The 17,188-nt window shown below is 39.6% G+C and overlaps 1 protein-coding gene across 2 annotated transcripts; it reads right to left on the reverse strand.

Annotated features, from left to right (window-relative positions):
• Positions 1–1,010: 1,010 nt before the first annotated feature.
• Positions 1,011–14,493, reverse strand: si:dkey-193c22.1 (uncharacterized protein LOC567837 homolog). Of its 2 annotated transcripts, XM_055887859.1 has the most exons (9): positions 14,102–14,170; positions 10,741–10,786; positions 9,885–10,034; positions 9,458–9,578; positions 7,059–7,271; positions 6,738–6,821; positions 5,037–5,178; positions 2,870–3,032; positions 1,011–2,404 (listed from the first exon to the last, which is right to left on the reverse strand). In XM_055887859.1, coding segments are annotated over exons 2-9 (1,119 nt in total). In that variant the 5' UTR covers positions 10,743–10,786; positions 14,102–14,170; the 3' UTR covers positions 1,011–2,160. The 2 variants fall into 2 exon arrangements, with proteins under 2 accessions (XP_055743834.1, XP_055743833.1); XM_055887858.1 differs by lacking the exon at positions 6,738–6,821 and having other exon boundaries at positions 14,102–14,493.
• Between the last annotated feature and the right edge of the window lie 2,695 nt (positions 14,494–17,188).

Consider the following 17,188-nt stretch of genomic DNA (forward strand, 5'->3'; position numbering starts at 1 on the left):
TCTTTTGAGGATCTGGGGACCCATGCCAAATCTTTTCATTCTCCTGAGGGGGAAAAGTTTTTTTTTTGCCCTCTTCACGACTGTCTTGGTGTGTTTGAACCATTATAGTTTGTTGGTGATGTGGACACCAAAGAGCTTGAAACTCTCGACCCGCTCCACTACAGCCCTGTCGATGTTAATGGGGGCCTGTTCGGCACGCCTTTTCCTGTAGCCCACGATCAGCTCCTTTGTCTTGATCACATTGAGGGATAGGTTGTTATTCTGACACCACCCGGCCAGGTCTCTGACCTCCTCCCTATAGGCTGTCTCATCGTTGTCAGGTCTCTGACCTCCTCCCTATAGGCTGTCGCATCGCTGTCGGTGGTCAGGCCTACCACTGTTGTGTAGTCAGCAAACTTAATGATGGTGTTGGAGTCGTGTTTGGCCACTGCACTGTTGGAGCTAGAAACACAAGCATTTAGCTTGGTATTACTGTTGGAGCCAGAAACACAAGCATTTAGCCAGGTATTACTGCACTGTTGGAGCTAGAAACACAAGCATTTAGCTTGGTATTACTGTTGGAGCCAGAAACACAAGCATTTAGCCAGGTATCACTGCACTGTTGGAGCTAGAAACACAAGCATTTAGCTAGGTACTACTGTTGGAGCTAGAAACACAAGCATTTAGCTTGGTATTACTGTTGGAGCCAGAAACACAAGCATTTAGCCAGGTATCACTGCACTGTTGGAGCTAGTAACACAAGCATTTAGCTAGGTATTACTGTTGGAGGTAGAAACACAAGCATTTAGCCAGGTATTACTGCACTGTTGGAGCTAGTAACACAAGCATTTAGCCAGGTATCACTGCACTGTTGGAGCTAGAAACACAAGCATTTCACTGCACCTGCAATATCATCTGCAAATCTCTGTACGCAACCAATAAACTTTGATTTGATTTTAAGATACCAAAGGGTCTTGTGGAACCTTGCTTAGGTTAATTTGGTTCAGTAACTTCATACTCAACAAGGTCTGACAAGTTTTTGTGCATCTGGGTATTTCATTTTTATTTTTTTTATTTTTGACAAAATTGAAGACCTTTTATTAAATAAATCAATACATAACTTTTAATAGCAGATATTCAAAATGCAAAATAAGAGTAATGTAATGATTACATTTCATCAGATGTAGTATGTAGTTGTTAAAACATGAAATAAACAGAAAATCTAATGTACCCTGGTTGACCATATTAACGCAACAGATTATCAGTAGAACGTTTACAACAGATCTGCTACCACTGTTTGGGGCTATGTCCCAAATGTTACCCTTTTCCCTATATAGTGCACTGTCCATAGGGCTCTGGTCAAAAGTAGTGCACTATGTAGGGAATAGGGTGCAATTTAGGATGTGGCGTCTTAATCCACACGGGAATGTTGTCAATGCTTTGCTGCATACTAGCCCATATTACTCTGTCGGAGTGGGAGTTAACACTGACACTATTGCTATATAAAGGTGGTTACTGGATCAATAAATCAATCAAATGTATTTTTATAAAGCCCTTTTTTCTTTTTACATCAGCAGTTGTCACAAAGTGCTTTTATAGATACCCAGCCTCAAACCCTCAATGAACAAACAATGCAGAGGCAGAAGCAGAGTGAATATATTGGAACCTTGGGATATCTCATACAGTGTTCTGTACGCACCAGACTTGGTCAAATACATATCCAATAGTTAATTTAGTTGGCCTGGCAACAATGGAACCAATGGGATAGTCCCAAAGGTGAAACAACTCTGGCACGATTATTTGGCGTGTGCATTTGAGTTCTGACACATATGGGCTTTGTTTAGACAGAGAGACCAATTCGGATCTTTCTACCGGCTAATCTTTTGACCAATCATATCCGCTCTGAAAAATAATCTGATGTGTAAAAAGACGAAGAATTATTGTATTAAAATATCATTCAGTCTGTTTACAATCATGGAACCATTATGAAACACACACCAGAGAAAGCATCATGGAGATTAAAACAGAGAGTTAAAACTATTTTTTAGTTTTTGTCGAAAAGTCTAAATCCTGTAAATTTGAGTTATCATAATAATAATTAACTGAAGAAGAAAAAAATATGTAAACAAGAGGAATTACGGCACATCATGAATGAATAATGTATTGTGTTAGTCGTTTCGTTCAGCAGTCACAGACCTGGCCTATGAACTTGCTGTACTCCTGTTTGATGCAGCTGTACACTGTTTTGTAGAAGTGCCTGTCTGTCGCCATGAGATCGGTGACTATCTCTGTGTGGTCCATTTTAGGCATGAGGTACAGGGACACCTTGATTGACAGGGACGTGAGCAGCTCAGAGAACCTCTGGGAAGATTCCACCGGAACTATGATGTCGGTGGTCCCGTGGAGTAAGCAGAAAGGTGGCACTCTGTAGAATTGAACACATTATGAGTTGGTAGTTGACGCACACACAGAATAGTAGTAGAGGTGCTGACTAACAGACTAGCCCTGTAGTTGACGCACACACAGAATAGTAGTAGAGGTGCTGACTAACAGACTAGCCCTGTAGTTGACGCACACACAGAATAGTAGAAGAGGTGCTGACTAACAGACTAGCCCTGTAGTTGACGCACACACAGCATAGTAGAAGAGGTGCTGACTACCAGACTAGCTCTGTAGAACTGAACAGGAATGAAAGACAATCGGGTATTTCTCTCAAATCAATCAATCAAATGCAACAACAACAAAAAAATCTAATAATAAATCATATTTCCTGGGTTGGCGTTTTGTTCTTGTCCTGTGTATCTATTGGGTTAGGATCGTTGGGAAACCTTAGCTACCGTATCGGTTTTATCATCAATGTCTGTATCGTATTGCAGCATCTTCGTCCTACCTTTTCAGTTGCGCCTCGCTGAATTTCTTCAGTAGGTGTGTTGGGGAGTAATAAGGGAAGTTCTCCACTCCGTTCATGGCTTTGTGCATCGTAGAGACATACTCCACAGCTCTCATCTGTTCATGTTCGTAGTGGTCCACGATGTTGTACACTCCACTCAAACCTGAACAGAGAACCATGTCGAAGATGGGAAGGGGGGAAAAAAATCAAGATATTCGAAGGAACTTTTTTCTTAAATCTAAATTCAATGTAATACTACACAACGTCCTGTTTTCCATTTGATCATGGAATAAAGCCTGAGTTTAAGGACAAGAAACTCTAATCAATGCGGAGACAAATGTTGAGCTGTCTGATTGTCAAAGACAATATCTATAAACCACGTATTGACCTGTAACTCTATAAACCACGTACTGATCCGTAACTCTATAAACCACGTATTGACCTGTAACTTTATAAACCACGTATTGACCTGTAACTCTATAAACCACGTATTGACCTGTAACTTTATAAACCACGTATTGACCTGTAACTCTATAAACCACGTATTGACCTGTAACTATAAACCACGTATTGACCTGTAACTATAAACCACGTATTGACCTGTAACTATAAACCACGTATTGACCTGTAACTATAAACCACGTATTGACCTGTAACTCTATAAACCACGTATTGACCTGTAACTCTATAAACCACGTATTGACCTGTAACTGTATAAACCACGTATTGACCTGTAACTGTATAAACCACGTATTGACCTGTAACTATAAACCACGTATTGACCTGTAACTCTATAAACCACGTATTGATCTGTAACTCTATAAACCACGTATTGACCTGTAACTCTATAAACCATGCATTGACCTGTAACTATAAACCACGTATTGACCTGTAACTCTATAAACCACGTATTGACCTGTAACTCTATAAACCACGTATTGACCTGTAACTGTATAAACCACGTATTGACCTGTAACTATAAACCACGTATTGACCTGTAACTCTATAAACCACGTATTGACCTGTAACTGTATAAACCACATATTGACCTGTAACTCTATAAACCACGTATTGACCTGTAACTGTATAAACCACGTATTGACCTGTAACTGTATAAACCACGTATTGACCTGTAACTGTATAAACCACGTATTGACCTGTAACTATAAACCACGTATTGACCTGTAACTCTATAAACCACGTATTGACCTGTAACTGTATAAACCACGTATTGACCTGTAACTATAAACCACGTATTGACCTGTAACTGTATAAACCACGTATTGACCTGTAACTCTATAAACCACCTATTGACCTGTAACTATAAACCACGTATTGACCTGTAACTCTATAAACCACGTATTGACCTGTAACTCTATAAACCACGTATTGACCTGTAACTCTATAAACCACGTATTGACCTGTAACTATAAACCACGTATTGACCTGTAACTATAAACCACGTATTGACCTGTAACTCTATAAACCACGTATTGACCTGTAACTCTATAAACCACGTATTGACCTGTAACTCTATAAACCACGTATTGAACTGTAACTCTATAAACCACATATTGACCTGTAACTCTATAAACCACATATTGACCTGTAACTCTATAAACCACGTATTGACCTGTAACTGTATAAACCACGTATTGACCTGTAACTGTATAAACCATGTATTGACCTGTAACTCTATAAACCACGTATTGACCTGTAACTCTATAAACCACGTATTGACCTGTAACTCTATAAACCACATATTGACCTGTAACTCTATGAACCACGTATTGACCTGTAACTATAAACCACGTATTGACCTGTAACTTTATAAACCACGTATTGACCTGTAACTCTATAAACCACGTATTGACCTGTAACTCTATAAACCACGTATTGAACTGTAACTCTATAAACCACATATTGACCTGTAACTCTATAAACCACGTATTGGCCTGTAACTCTATAAACCCCGTATTGACCTGTAACTGTATAAACCACGTATTGACCTGTAACTATAAACCACGTATTGACCTGTAACTATAAACCACGTATTGACCTGTAACTCTATAAATCACGTATTGACCTATAACTCTATAAACCACGTATTGACCTGTAACTCTATAAACCACGTATTGACCTGTAACTCTATAAACCACGTATTGACCTGTAACTCCTCTGATTGCCATGGTGATCTCTGTCTGCTTCTTGGCTTCTATAAAGAGCTCGTCTCGTCCCTCGACCATGAACAGCACGGTTAGAGCTGCTAGGTGAGCCCCAGCAGAGTGGCCGATTAACACAATGTTATCCTGAAAAGACAACATAGTGGATATCAATACCTGTTATCTGTTTATTACCCACTTTATAAACGAACAATTAACCGTTTATGAACGACTAACACAATGTTATTCTGCACGTAGATAACAAGCACAGGGGGTGAATATCAACCAATGTGTTATAAGTGCTTACTACACATTCATATATATGAACTAATAATGTAGTATTTATGATCTATAACCTCTGTATAAATCATATATATAGGGACTATTAACAGAATGTTATCCTGCACAAAGAGAAAACAAGCACAGGGGCATTACTATCAACATTGCATTTATGAACAGTCTTCAGTAAAGGGCGAATACAAAAAACTTCCACTAAAGTCACATTTTTCATTTATTATCCAATTGATATCAATGCAAGACTAAGTGACAATTATAATCAAGAAGAAGTGAGGATTATAATTAAGTAGAAGTGAGGATTATAATCTAGTAGAAATGAGGATTATAATCTAGAAGAAGTGAGGATTATAATCTAGAAGAAGTGAGGATTATAATTAAGTAGAAGTGAGGATTATAATCTAGTAGAAGTGAGAATTATAATCTAGAAGAAGTGAGGATTATAATTAAGTAGAAGTGAGGATTATAATCAGTAGAAGTGAGGATTAAAATCTAGAAGTGAGGATTATAATTAAGAAGAAGTGAGGATTATAATTAAGTAGAAGTGAGGATTATAATTAAGTAGAAGTGAGGATTATAATCTAGAAGAAGTGAGGATTATAATCTAGAAGACGTGAGGATTATAATCTAGAAGACGTGAGGATTATAATCTAGAAGAAGTGAGGATTATAATTAAATCGAAGTGAGGATTATAATTAAGAAGAAGTGAGGATTATAATCAAGAAGAAGTAAGGATTATAATCAAGAAGAAGTGAGGATTATAATCTAGAAGAAGTGAGAATTATAATCAAGAAGAAGTGAGGATTATAATCAAGAAGAAGTAAGGATTATAATCAAGAAGAAGTAAGGATTATAATCAAGAAGAAGTGAGGATTATAATCTAGAAGAAGTGAGGATTATAATCTAGAAGAAGTGAGGATTATAATCTAGAAGAAGTGAGGATTATAATCAAGAAGAAGTGAGGATTATAATCTAGAAGAAGTGAGGATTATAATCAAGAAGTGAGGATTATAATCAAGAAGAAGTGAGGATTATAATCAAGAAGTGAGGATTATAATCTAGAGGAAGTGAGGATTGGCCCCTACGATATCAACCAATGTGTTATAACTGTAGACCTGAACTTTAACCACTGTATGCATCACTTTTTTATTAATTGATTTATTTCACCTTTATTTAACCAGGTAGGCCAGTTGAGAACAAGTTCTCATTTACAACTGAGACCTGGCCAAGATAAAGCAAAGCAGTGCAACACATAGAACAACACACAGTTACACATGGAATAAACAAACATACAGTCAATAACACAATAGATAAATCTGTAGACAATGTGTGCACATGGAGTTAAGGAGGTAAAGGCAATAAATAGGCCAATAGTAGCGAAGTAATTACAATTTAGCAAATTTAACACTTACTTTGTCAAAGTTGAATTTATGGCCGCTGTCCCTCGCCCAAATGAGACAGTCCGCAATATCTTGAACCATACACAAAACATTACCCTGGAGAGAAGATTAGGGTCAAATGCAATGTGTACGCTCGCTCACTGAATACAACAGGGACTGCATCTTTCTGGTCTATTGTATCTGTCCCTATGCAAAAATAAATATATATATATATATATATATATATATATATATTAAAAAAATACAAAATTAAACTAGTAAAAGGTACATTTTCTAAAGAATATTTGTGTGCTTAATGCAGCTGTTTTTTTTATGGTAGTGGAGGAGTCTTACCTTTGGATAGGTGCAATAGTCGGGGCAGATCACCGTTGCGCTGAGCTCCTTAGCCATCTGCATGGCCAGCAGACAGTATATGGATCTCTCCCCTGAACCCCAGGCTCCTCCGTATATAAACACTACCACCGGCACCGGTCCACGGCCTGGCTGGCCCACCGTGGGAGAATAATACAGATCCAGCTTGTTGCTACGACGCCCAAACGTGATGCCCTGTAGGAGGAGGAGGAGGAGGAGGAGGAGGAGGAGAAGGAGGAGAAGGAGGAGGAGGAGGAGGAGGAGGAGGAGGAGGAGAAGAGCGCGTGCAGTGAGCTTTCACATTCATTTATAATGAGGTACAGTACATTTTGTAAAATATTTCAAAGAAATGCACTAATAATCAACTATACACAGTCAGGGTGATGATGACTATTTTCCTCTGCTCATACAAGACTAATAAAGGCCTAGTTCACTAATATTATATATATTTTTTTTAAGTAATATACAGTACCAGACAAAAGTTTGGACACACCTACTCATTCAAGGGTTTTTCTTTATTTATTTTTACTGTTTTCTACATTGTAGAATAATAGTGAAGACATCAAAACTATGAAATAACACATATGGAATCATGTAGAAAGAATGCCAAGTTTGTGCAAAGCTGTCATCAAGGTAAAGGGTGGCTACTTTGAAGAATCTCAAATAATACATATATTTTAATTTGTTTAAAAAAAAATGTGGTTACTACATGATTCCATATGTGTTATGTCATAGATTTGATGTCTTCACTATTATTCTACAATGTAGAAAATGGTTTTTAAAAAATAAGAAAAACCCTTGAATGAGTAGATGTGTCCAAACTTTTGTCTGAGACTGTATACATATTTATTTATTTTATTTCCATTTATCAGTTTGTGCTTCAGCACCCTACTCCCCACGGCTATGGAAAAGACAGCAGCCCAAGACCAGCAATGTTGGAAAACTGGGACAAACTTACCTTTTCATAATGATTAGGGTTTTCTACATGACCTTTTCATAATGATTGGGTTTTCTACATGACCTTTTCATAATGATTGTGGTTCCTTACATTACCTTTTCATAATGATTGGGGTTTTCTACGTTACCTTTTCATAATGATTGGGGTTTCTACGTTACCTTTTCATAATGATTGGGGTTTTCTACGTTACCTTTTCATAATGATTGGGGTTTCTACGTGGCCTTTTCATAATGATTGGGGGTTTCTACATTACCTTTTCATAGTGATTGGGGTTTTCTACATTACCTTTTCATAATGGTTGTGGTTTCTACATTACCTTTTCATAATCTACATGACCTTTTCATAATGATTGGGGTTTTCTACATTACCTTTTCATAGTGGTTGAGTTTTCTACATTACCTTTTCATAATGATTGGGGTTTTCTACATTGCCTTTTCATAATGGTTGTGGTTTCTACATGACCTTTTCATTATCTACATGACCTTTTCATAATGATTGTGGTTCCTACCTTACCTTTTCATAATGATTGGAGTTTTCTACATTACCTTTTCATAATGATCGGGGTTTCTACATTAACTTTTCATAATGATGGGGGGTTTCTACATTACCTTTTCATAATGGTTGGGGGTTTTCTACATTACCCTTTCATAATGATTAGGTTTTCTACATTGCCTTTTCATAATGCTTGGGGTTTCTGCATTACCTTTTCATAATGCTTGTGGTTTTCTACATTGCCTTTTCATACTGGTTGTGGTTTCTACATTACCTTTCCATAATGATTGGGGTTTCTACATTGCCTTTTCATAATGATTGGGGTTTCTACATTAACTTTTCATAATGATGGGGGGTTTCTACATTACCTTTTCATAATGGTTGGGGGTTTGCTACATTACCCTTTCATAATGTTTGGGTTTACTACATTACCTTTTCATAATGATTGGGTTTTAAGCATTGCCTTTTCATAATGATTGTGGTTTCTACATTACCTTTTCATAGTGGTTGGGGGTTCTACATTACCTTTTCATAATGATTGTGGATTTCTACATGACCTTTACGTGATTGTTGTTCCTACATTACCTTTTCATAATGATTGGAGTTTTCTACATTACCTTTTCATAATGATTGGGGTTTTCTACATTACCTTTTCATAATGATCGGGTTTCTACATTACCTTTTCATAATGATTGGGGGTTTCTACATGACCTTTTCCAAATGATTGGGGTTTCTACATTACCTTTTCATAATGCTTGGGGGTTTTACATTACCTTTTCATAATGATTGGATTTTCTACATTACCTTTTTCATAATTATTGGGGTTTCTACATGACATTTTCATAATGCTTGGGGGTGTTCTACATGACCTTTTCATAATGCTTGGGGGTTTTACATTACCTTTTCATAATGATTAGGGTTTCTACATTACCTTTTCATAATGCTTGTGGTTTTCTACATTCTTGTACCAGGACTTCCACTGGAAATAGAGTTTTCCATACTGGAAGTATTTCAGCATCTCCAGCACAGCTCTAGTCAGACAGTATATCCGCCTGGGGAGAGGACACACACACACACAACACACAACACACAACACACACACACACACACACACACCTCAGAACCGATAAATAAATATGAGTCCTGCTTGCCAGACTCATGGCGTGGGAAGAGACTATACAAATCAGAACCTCATAACAATTTTATGTCCCAAATGGCACCCTATTCCCTATATAGTGCACTACTTTTGACCAGGGCCCCTAGGGTTCTGGTGCTCTATGTAGGGAATAGGGTGTCATTCAGGGGACACTACACAATATAACAGTGAAGATAATAGTAGTGCTGGAATGTTAAATTACCTTGGCTTCAGAGCCTCAATGTACTTTTTATAGCCCGGCTTGTTAGGCCAGCCATACATCCACTGGGCTACGAGAGAGATGGAGTAGGGGATGCCCACTAACAAGGCCCCTGCAGCCATGGGTAGAGACATGCTGTACTTTAGTCCAATCCTAGAGAACAACACACGGAGAGAGAGAAGGAGGGAGAGAGGCACAGAGAGGAGAGAGGGGGAGAGACACAGAGCGAGAGACAGAGAAGGAGAGAGAGAGACACATAGCGAGAGACAGAGGGAGGAGAGAGGAGAGCGACAGAGAAGGAGAGAGAGAGGGAGAGAGCGAGAGGGAGAGAAGGAGAGAGAGAGAGACACACATAGCGAGAGACAAAGGGAGGAGAGAGGAGAGCGACAGAGAGGGAGAGAGAGAGAGAGACACAGAGGGGGGTTAGTAATCACTGTTGCATAATAATATGCCAGTTCGTGGCTCCCGAGTGGCGCAGTGGTCTGAGGCACTACATCTCCGTGCAAGAGGCGTCACTACAGTCCCTGGTTTGAATCCAGGCTGTATCACATCCGGGCCGTGATTGAGAGTCCCATAGGGCGGCGCACAATTGGCCCAGCGTCGTCAGGGTTTGGCCGTGGCAGGCCGTCATTGTAAAATAAGAATTTGTTCTTAACTGACTTAGTCTAGTTAAATAAAGGTTAAATAAATACAAATAAAAATGATCAAGATAAGCTATTGAATGGCACTGGTAAGTAAAACATGCTGAGTATCCTTCTCACATGTTAATGAAGAGTTACTGTACATGAATAGTCATGTACAGTATTGAATGGCACTGGTATACAACTGAGCATGTTATTTTGAGCAAGCGTGTACTCACATATTTAGTGATCCAAGTTGAGACGCTGTATCTGCGGGACTGTTTCCTGTAAGAGGAAGGCAAAGCAGGACAGACAATGTTAGACTATTAAACCAACTGCTCCATAGATGATTCAAATAACCAATGTCCAGACCTAGGACCATGATTAGTTAATTATTTGGAGCAGGTGTCTTAGTGCCAGGGTGGAACAAAAAGCTGGCTGCTCCACAGTAAGCAGAGGGAGACTGGAAAAGTACTGTTTGAGGTTCTACTATGCAATGAGTTCTGAAGTTCTAAAATTCCAAATTCCAAATTCCACTATGATCGGTTATCTGTCATCGGTCAAGATGCCCTGAACCAGAGCCAACCTAGCTGAAGGCATGGGCAAACTTGTTTTGGATGATTTCTGGTATTTTATCAAAATAAATAAATCGCAGCACATTTTTAGGACTCATTCAGCAGTATTTACCTGATTTAAGTACAATACCATTGGAAATTCATATTGAAAGTTCAATTTATATTGCTAAAACTTAAGTTGAAAATAGATGCTGTCCTGCTGTCATGTTGACAAGATATTTTGATAAATGTCAAAACACAGTTTTAAGGTGACCCAATCAATAACCAATATGTAGAACCCGTTTGTGATATATTGAAAACATACCAAAATGTCCATCTACACATACACATACAATTTACAACAATGAACTCCTTGTGAAACAGCTGTGAAAAACAAACTTGGAAATATTTAAGATTGAAATATAATCAACTCTGATCTTTTCTTGGTACAGTTCTGTCATTCATTTATTTTCACAGATTTTTTTTGTACACTCACATGGCAATCAGACTGAAATACTGAATTCTGGTGTGTGGAATAGAGAGGAGGTGGGTGATGTGTGGGTGGGTGGTTTTGCCTGTCACTTGTTCTCACAGGCAGCCAGTCTCAGAAGGGGGACTTGAAGAGGAAGACTGCAAAGTCCAGGCACTGCTATTCTCTTTGTTCTGAGTGTTTGCAGTGCTAGTGCTTTTAGTTAATCTGTGTATCGCACATACAGTATTATGTGCCCAGTATGATAGAGCTAGAACACTTTCTAGCAACAGCCTTAGCAACGGAAGCTAGAACTCATCCAATCCCATTGTGACACAGAGGGGGGGCACTTTTTTGGCAGGGGGACACTATTTGGCAGGGGGACATTATTTGGCAGAGGGACACTATTTGGCATCTACACATTTTGCCATTGGGCGTAGATAAAATGTCCTGCAATTCTACACATTTTCCCATTAACCTATGCCATGTTAATGATATCTGAGAGTGACTAATAAAATCAACGGGGGCCCCCTGGAGGTATGAGCCACTGGGAACGTGTCCTGCATGCCCGGTCGGTATTCAGCCATGATTACTACACGTTTAGATAACTGGCTAGACTAACTTACCATTCTAAGAATTGTTAGCTTGACATGTGCTAATTGAGTGACTGTCAGTGACTGACAACAACAAAAAACTAGAGAAAAACTGCTGATTCACAACTACACCATGTATATTCTGCTATTCTAACACACATCTAACACACAGACACAAAGTTGTGTCCTGGACTGTTCCCTAGCAACAGTGTGACACAAAGTTGTGTCCTGGACTGTTCCCTAGCAACAGTGTGACACAAAGTTGTGTCCTGGACTGTTCCCTAGCGACCGGGGGCCCTAAGCGATCGCTTATGCCTGGAGCCAGCCCTGCTGCCTTCACGGAAAAGTTCATAAACCACTTGATCTATTACTTAAACGAATCACCGTGTAACATAGGATATCAACAGTGACAACGGTTGGCTGCTATTTAAGTGATAGTTTGACTGTCCAATCAATGTATTTGTGTGTGTTACAAACGCCTTTTATAGAGAGATCCCCATTCTAAAGTGATTCTAAGTCCTGGGCTCCCCAAGCATGTGATCAGATCAACGGTACACAACCAAATATAGAGATTTTTTTTTACAAGCAATTAATATTATGTCATCGTGATGACTGTACACTTTTATACTAACGTCACCAATCGCAGGTCAAAAGGACGTGTAATTCCACTACATGTTATGGGGTGAAAATGCTCAGCTTGTGTAAGGCAGTAACACAAACTGTCCACATTAGGGGGGGGGGGGGGGGGGGGGGGGGGGAACGCAATATAGGCCTACGTAAAAGGGATAAACGTCGACGTTCTGTACATTTAACCTTGGAAATAATGGACGCCGCAGCAGGATGAGGCGGAGCCAATATAATTCAACACGATAGTATATACTGAGTACACTAAACACTAGGAACACTTTGCTGATATTGAGTTGCAACCGGATCGGAACAGTCTCAATTCGTCGTGGGGGCATGGGACTCTACAAGGTGTTGAAAGCGTTCCACAGGGATCTCGGCCCATGTTGACTCCAATGCTTCCGACAGTTGTGTCAAGTTGGCTGGATGTCCTTTGGGTGGTGGACCATTCTTGATACACACGGGGAAAACTATTGAGCGTGAAAAACATTTGAAATAGAAAGGAATGGAGTAGTGGGCAGTCTGGGAGTCTTTTTGTTGGATTGACAGCCAACGAAAGATGGGAAATACAGTCTGTGTCTGATGATTTTAGAATTATTTTTGTTTAATTTAATTACATTTTAGATTTTTTTTTTATTATACAAAATTATCAACAATTTACATCCTTACATCATTACATGTCTAACAAAACAAAACACAGGTAAAACTAGAAAATACTGAATACAATACAAATTCAAGTGCAATTGTATTCACTCAGAAAAAAATCTCATTATAATGATTAACGAAGATGTTATTCACTATGGATAATGTCTTAAAGACAAGATGATTAAATTCAATCAAAAAAATATTTGTATTTTGGTATAGAATTATGGGATTTTTGTTTGTGTATAAAGTATTTGGCAACAAGAATAAAAAATAATCACAATCATTTCAATGGTCTTGTTATCATTGCAATAGTAACATGTTAAATCCTTCATGTCAAAAACATGGGTAGTGGTCAAAAAGTGTCTGCGTCCGATGAATGCCACATTGTAGCACGCAGTACTGACGCTAGACCAAACATGCGGAAATTAGCTTCGTTCGCAGCTGCTATTACTGCGACCTCTACTGTAAAGTCGACGTAACTGCATGATTTTACTAATCCGCGATGGATATGCAGTTTAACACAATACTGGAGCCAACTACAATGTTTTATTCAGAAGATATCAGCTATTCTCTCCCTTATGTTGCTGCACAACTAACTGACCGAATAGTGGCGCATATTAATGAATACAGTAGCCTACCAGACAACATGTAAGTCTGTGTTATGCACCGTTAGATATATCAGCATTTATTTTTTTTCCTTCTAGAAACAACTTACCGTTTAGACGGGGTATTGTACTAGGCCCACAATGTGTCTTCTTAGGCCTATTGATGTAGGAATAGAAAGGGGGTGGTGTTTGTCAAATGTCAAACTAAGGTAAGAAAATAGTGTCGTTTTGAATCTCCAAATGACCGACTTCATTGATCATCTATCAAGGCAGGAAAGCGTCTCAAAACAGAACGAAAAATGTTCCCAAATACGTCATAATTAAACTCGTATTTGTCCTAATTATTTCGCTATCCGAAGTATTATCTTGTCATTACAGGTTTCGGAAAGGAACAGGTTTTTTTCTCCATCATCATAATTGCTGATTTTATAACAACAGGATCCCGGTGTTAGGGTATTCGATGTCCGCTGTACGCCACATTATTCGTTCCCATTGGTTATTATTCCTAGAAGGCAGGACTACTAGTTACTGTACTTTGAGGTTTGATTGGCTGGGTTAGTTGTCATTCTGCACACTGTTTTATTTCTGAAAAATATATATATTTTTAATAGGTATTCAATATTCGCGTGTGCAATACATCATTGATTTATGAAAATTTGCGTTGGGACCGGATTAATTATGAAGTTGATTAATTATTTTGGCAGTTACCTGTAGTATAGGGTGATGGAGTCATGGTAATAGAGGTGTAGGGTGATTGAGTCATAGTTATAGAGGTGTAGGGTGATGGAGTCATGGTTATAGAGGTGTAGTGTGATGGAGTCATGTTATAGAGGTGTAGGGTGATGGAGTCATGGTTATAGAGGTGTAGGGTGATGGAGTCATGGTTATAGAGGTGTAGTGTGATGGAGTCATGGTTATAGAGGTGTAGGGTGATGGAGTCATGGTTATAGAGGTGTAGTGTGATGGAGTCATGTTATAGAGGTGTAGGGTGATGGAGTCATGTTATAGAGGTGTAGTGTGATGGAGTCATGGTTATAGAGGTGTAGGGTGATGGAGTCATGGTTATAGAGGTGTAATGTGATGGAGTCATGGTTATAGAGGTGTAGTGTGATGGAGTCATGGTTGTAGGGTGATGGAGTCATGTTTATAGAGGTGTAATGTGATGGAGTCATGGTTATAGAGGTGTAGTGTGATGGAGTCATGGTTATAGAGGTGTAGTGTGATGGAGTCGTGGTTATAGAGGTGTAGGGTGATGGAGTCATGGTTATAGAGGTGTAGTGTGATGGAGTCATGGTTATAGAGGTGTAGTGTGATGGAGTCATGGTTATATATGTATATGGTGATGGAGTCATGGTTATAGAGGTGTAGGGTGATGGAGTCATGGTTATAGAGGTGTAGGGTGTTGGAGTCATGGTTATAGAGGTGTAGGGTGATGGAGTCATGGTTATAGAGGTGTAGGGTGATGGAGTCATGTTATAGAGGTGTAGGGTGATGGAGTCATGGTTATAGAGATGTAGGGTGATGGAGTCATGGTTATAGAGGTGTAGGGTGATGGAGTCATGTTATAGAGGTGTAGGGTGATGGAGTCGTGGTTATAGAGGTGTAGGGTGATGGAGTCATGGTTATAGAGGTGTAGTGTGATGGAGTCATGGTTATATATGTATATGGTGATGGAGTCATGGTTATAGAGGTGTAGGGTGATGGAGTCATGGTTATAGAGGTGTAGGGTGATGGAGTCATGGTTATAGAGGTGTAGGGTGATGGAGTCATGGTTATAGAGGTGTAGGGTGATGGAGTCATGGTTATAGAGGTGTAGGGTGATGGAGTCATGGTTATAGAGATGTAGGGTGATGGAGTCATGGTTATAGAGGTGTAGGGTGATGGAGTCATGTTATAGAGGTGTAGGGTGATGGAGTCGTGGTTATAGAGGTGTAGGGTGATGGAGTCATGGTAATAGAGGTGTAGGGTGATGGAGTCATGGTTATAGAGGTGTAGTGTGATGGAGTCATGTTATAGAGGTGTAGGGTGATGGAGTCATGGTTATAGAGGTGTAGGGTGATGGAGTCGTGGTTATAGAGGTGTAGGGTGATGGAGTCATGGTTATAGAGGTGTAGGGTGATGGAGTCATGGTTATAGAGGTGTAGGGTGATGGAGTCGTGGTTATAGAGGTGTAGGGTGATGGAGTCATGGTTATAGAGGTGTAGGGTGATGGAGTCATGGTTATAGAGGTGTAGGGTGATGGAGTCATGGTTATAGAGGTGTAGGGTGATGGAGTCATGGTTATAGAGGTGTAGGGTGATGGAGTCATGGTTATAGAGGTGTAGTGTGATGGAGTCGTGGTTATAGAGGTGTAGGGTGATGGAGTCGTGGTTATAGAGGTGTAGTGTGATGGAGTCATGGTTATATATGTATATGGTGATGGAGTCATGGTTATAGAGGTGTAGGGTGATGGAGTCATGGTTATAGAGGTGTAGTGTGATGGATTCATGGTTATAGAGGTGTAGGGTGATGGAGTCATGGTTATAGAGGTGTAGGGTGATGGAGTCATGGTTATAGAGGTGTAGGGTGATGGAGTCATGGTTATAGAGGTGTAATGTGATGGAGTCATGGTTATAGAGGTGTAGGGTGATGGAGTCATGGTTATAGAGATGTAGGGTGATGGAGTCATGGTTATAGAGGTGTAGGGTGATGGAGTCATGTTATAGAGGTGTAGGGTGATGGAGTCGTGGTTATAGAGGTGTAGGGTGATGGAGTCATGGTAATAGAGGTGTAGGGTGATGGAGTCATGGTTATAGAGGTGTAGTGTGATGGAGTCATGTTATAGAGGTGTAGGGTGATGGAGTCATGGTTATAGAGGTGTAGGGTGATGGAGTCGTGGTTATAGAGGTGTAGGGTGATGGAGTCATGGTTATAGAGGTGTAGGGTGATGGAGTCATGGTTATAGAGGTGTAGGGTGATGGAGTCATGGTTATAGAGGTGTAGGGTGATGGAGTCATGGTTATAGAGGTGTAGGGTGATGGAGTCATGGTTATAGAGGTGTAGGGTGATGGAGTCATGGTTATAGAGGTGTGGGGTGATGGAGTCATGGTTATAGAGGTGTAGGGTGATGGAGTCATGGTTATAGAGGTGTAGGGTGATGGAGTCATGGTTATAGAGGTGTAGGGTGATGGAGTCATGTTATAGAGGTGTAGTTTGGC

This window comes from Salvelinus fontinalis, chromosome 28 (assembly GCF_029448725.1).
Source record: "Salvelinus fontinalis isolate EN_2023a chromosome 28, ASM2944872v1, whole genome shotgun sequence".
Taxonomy (NCBI): domain Eukaryota; kingdom Metazoa; phylum Chordata; class Actinopteri; order Salmoniformes; family Salmonidae; genus Salvelinus; species Salvelinus fontinalis.

Coding starts and splice junctions, on each gene's coding strand:
- si:dkey-193c22.1 (XM_055887859.1), bottom strand. Junction 7,272..9,457: donor ACCACAAGCATTATGAAAAG/GTAATGTAGAAA, acceptor CTCCTCCTACAG/GGCATCACGTTTGGGCGTCG. Junction 5,179..6,737: donor ATAAATTCAACTTTGACAAA/GTAAGTGTTAAA, acceptor TTGTCTTTTCAG/GATAACATTGTGTTAATCGG.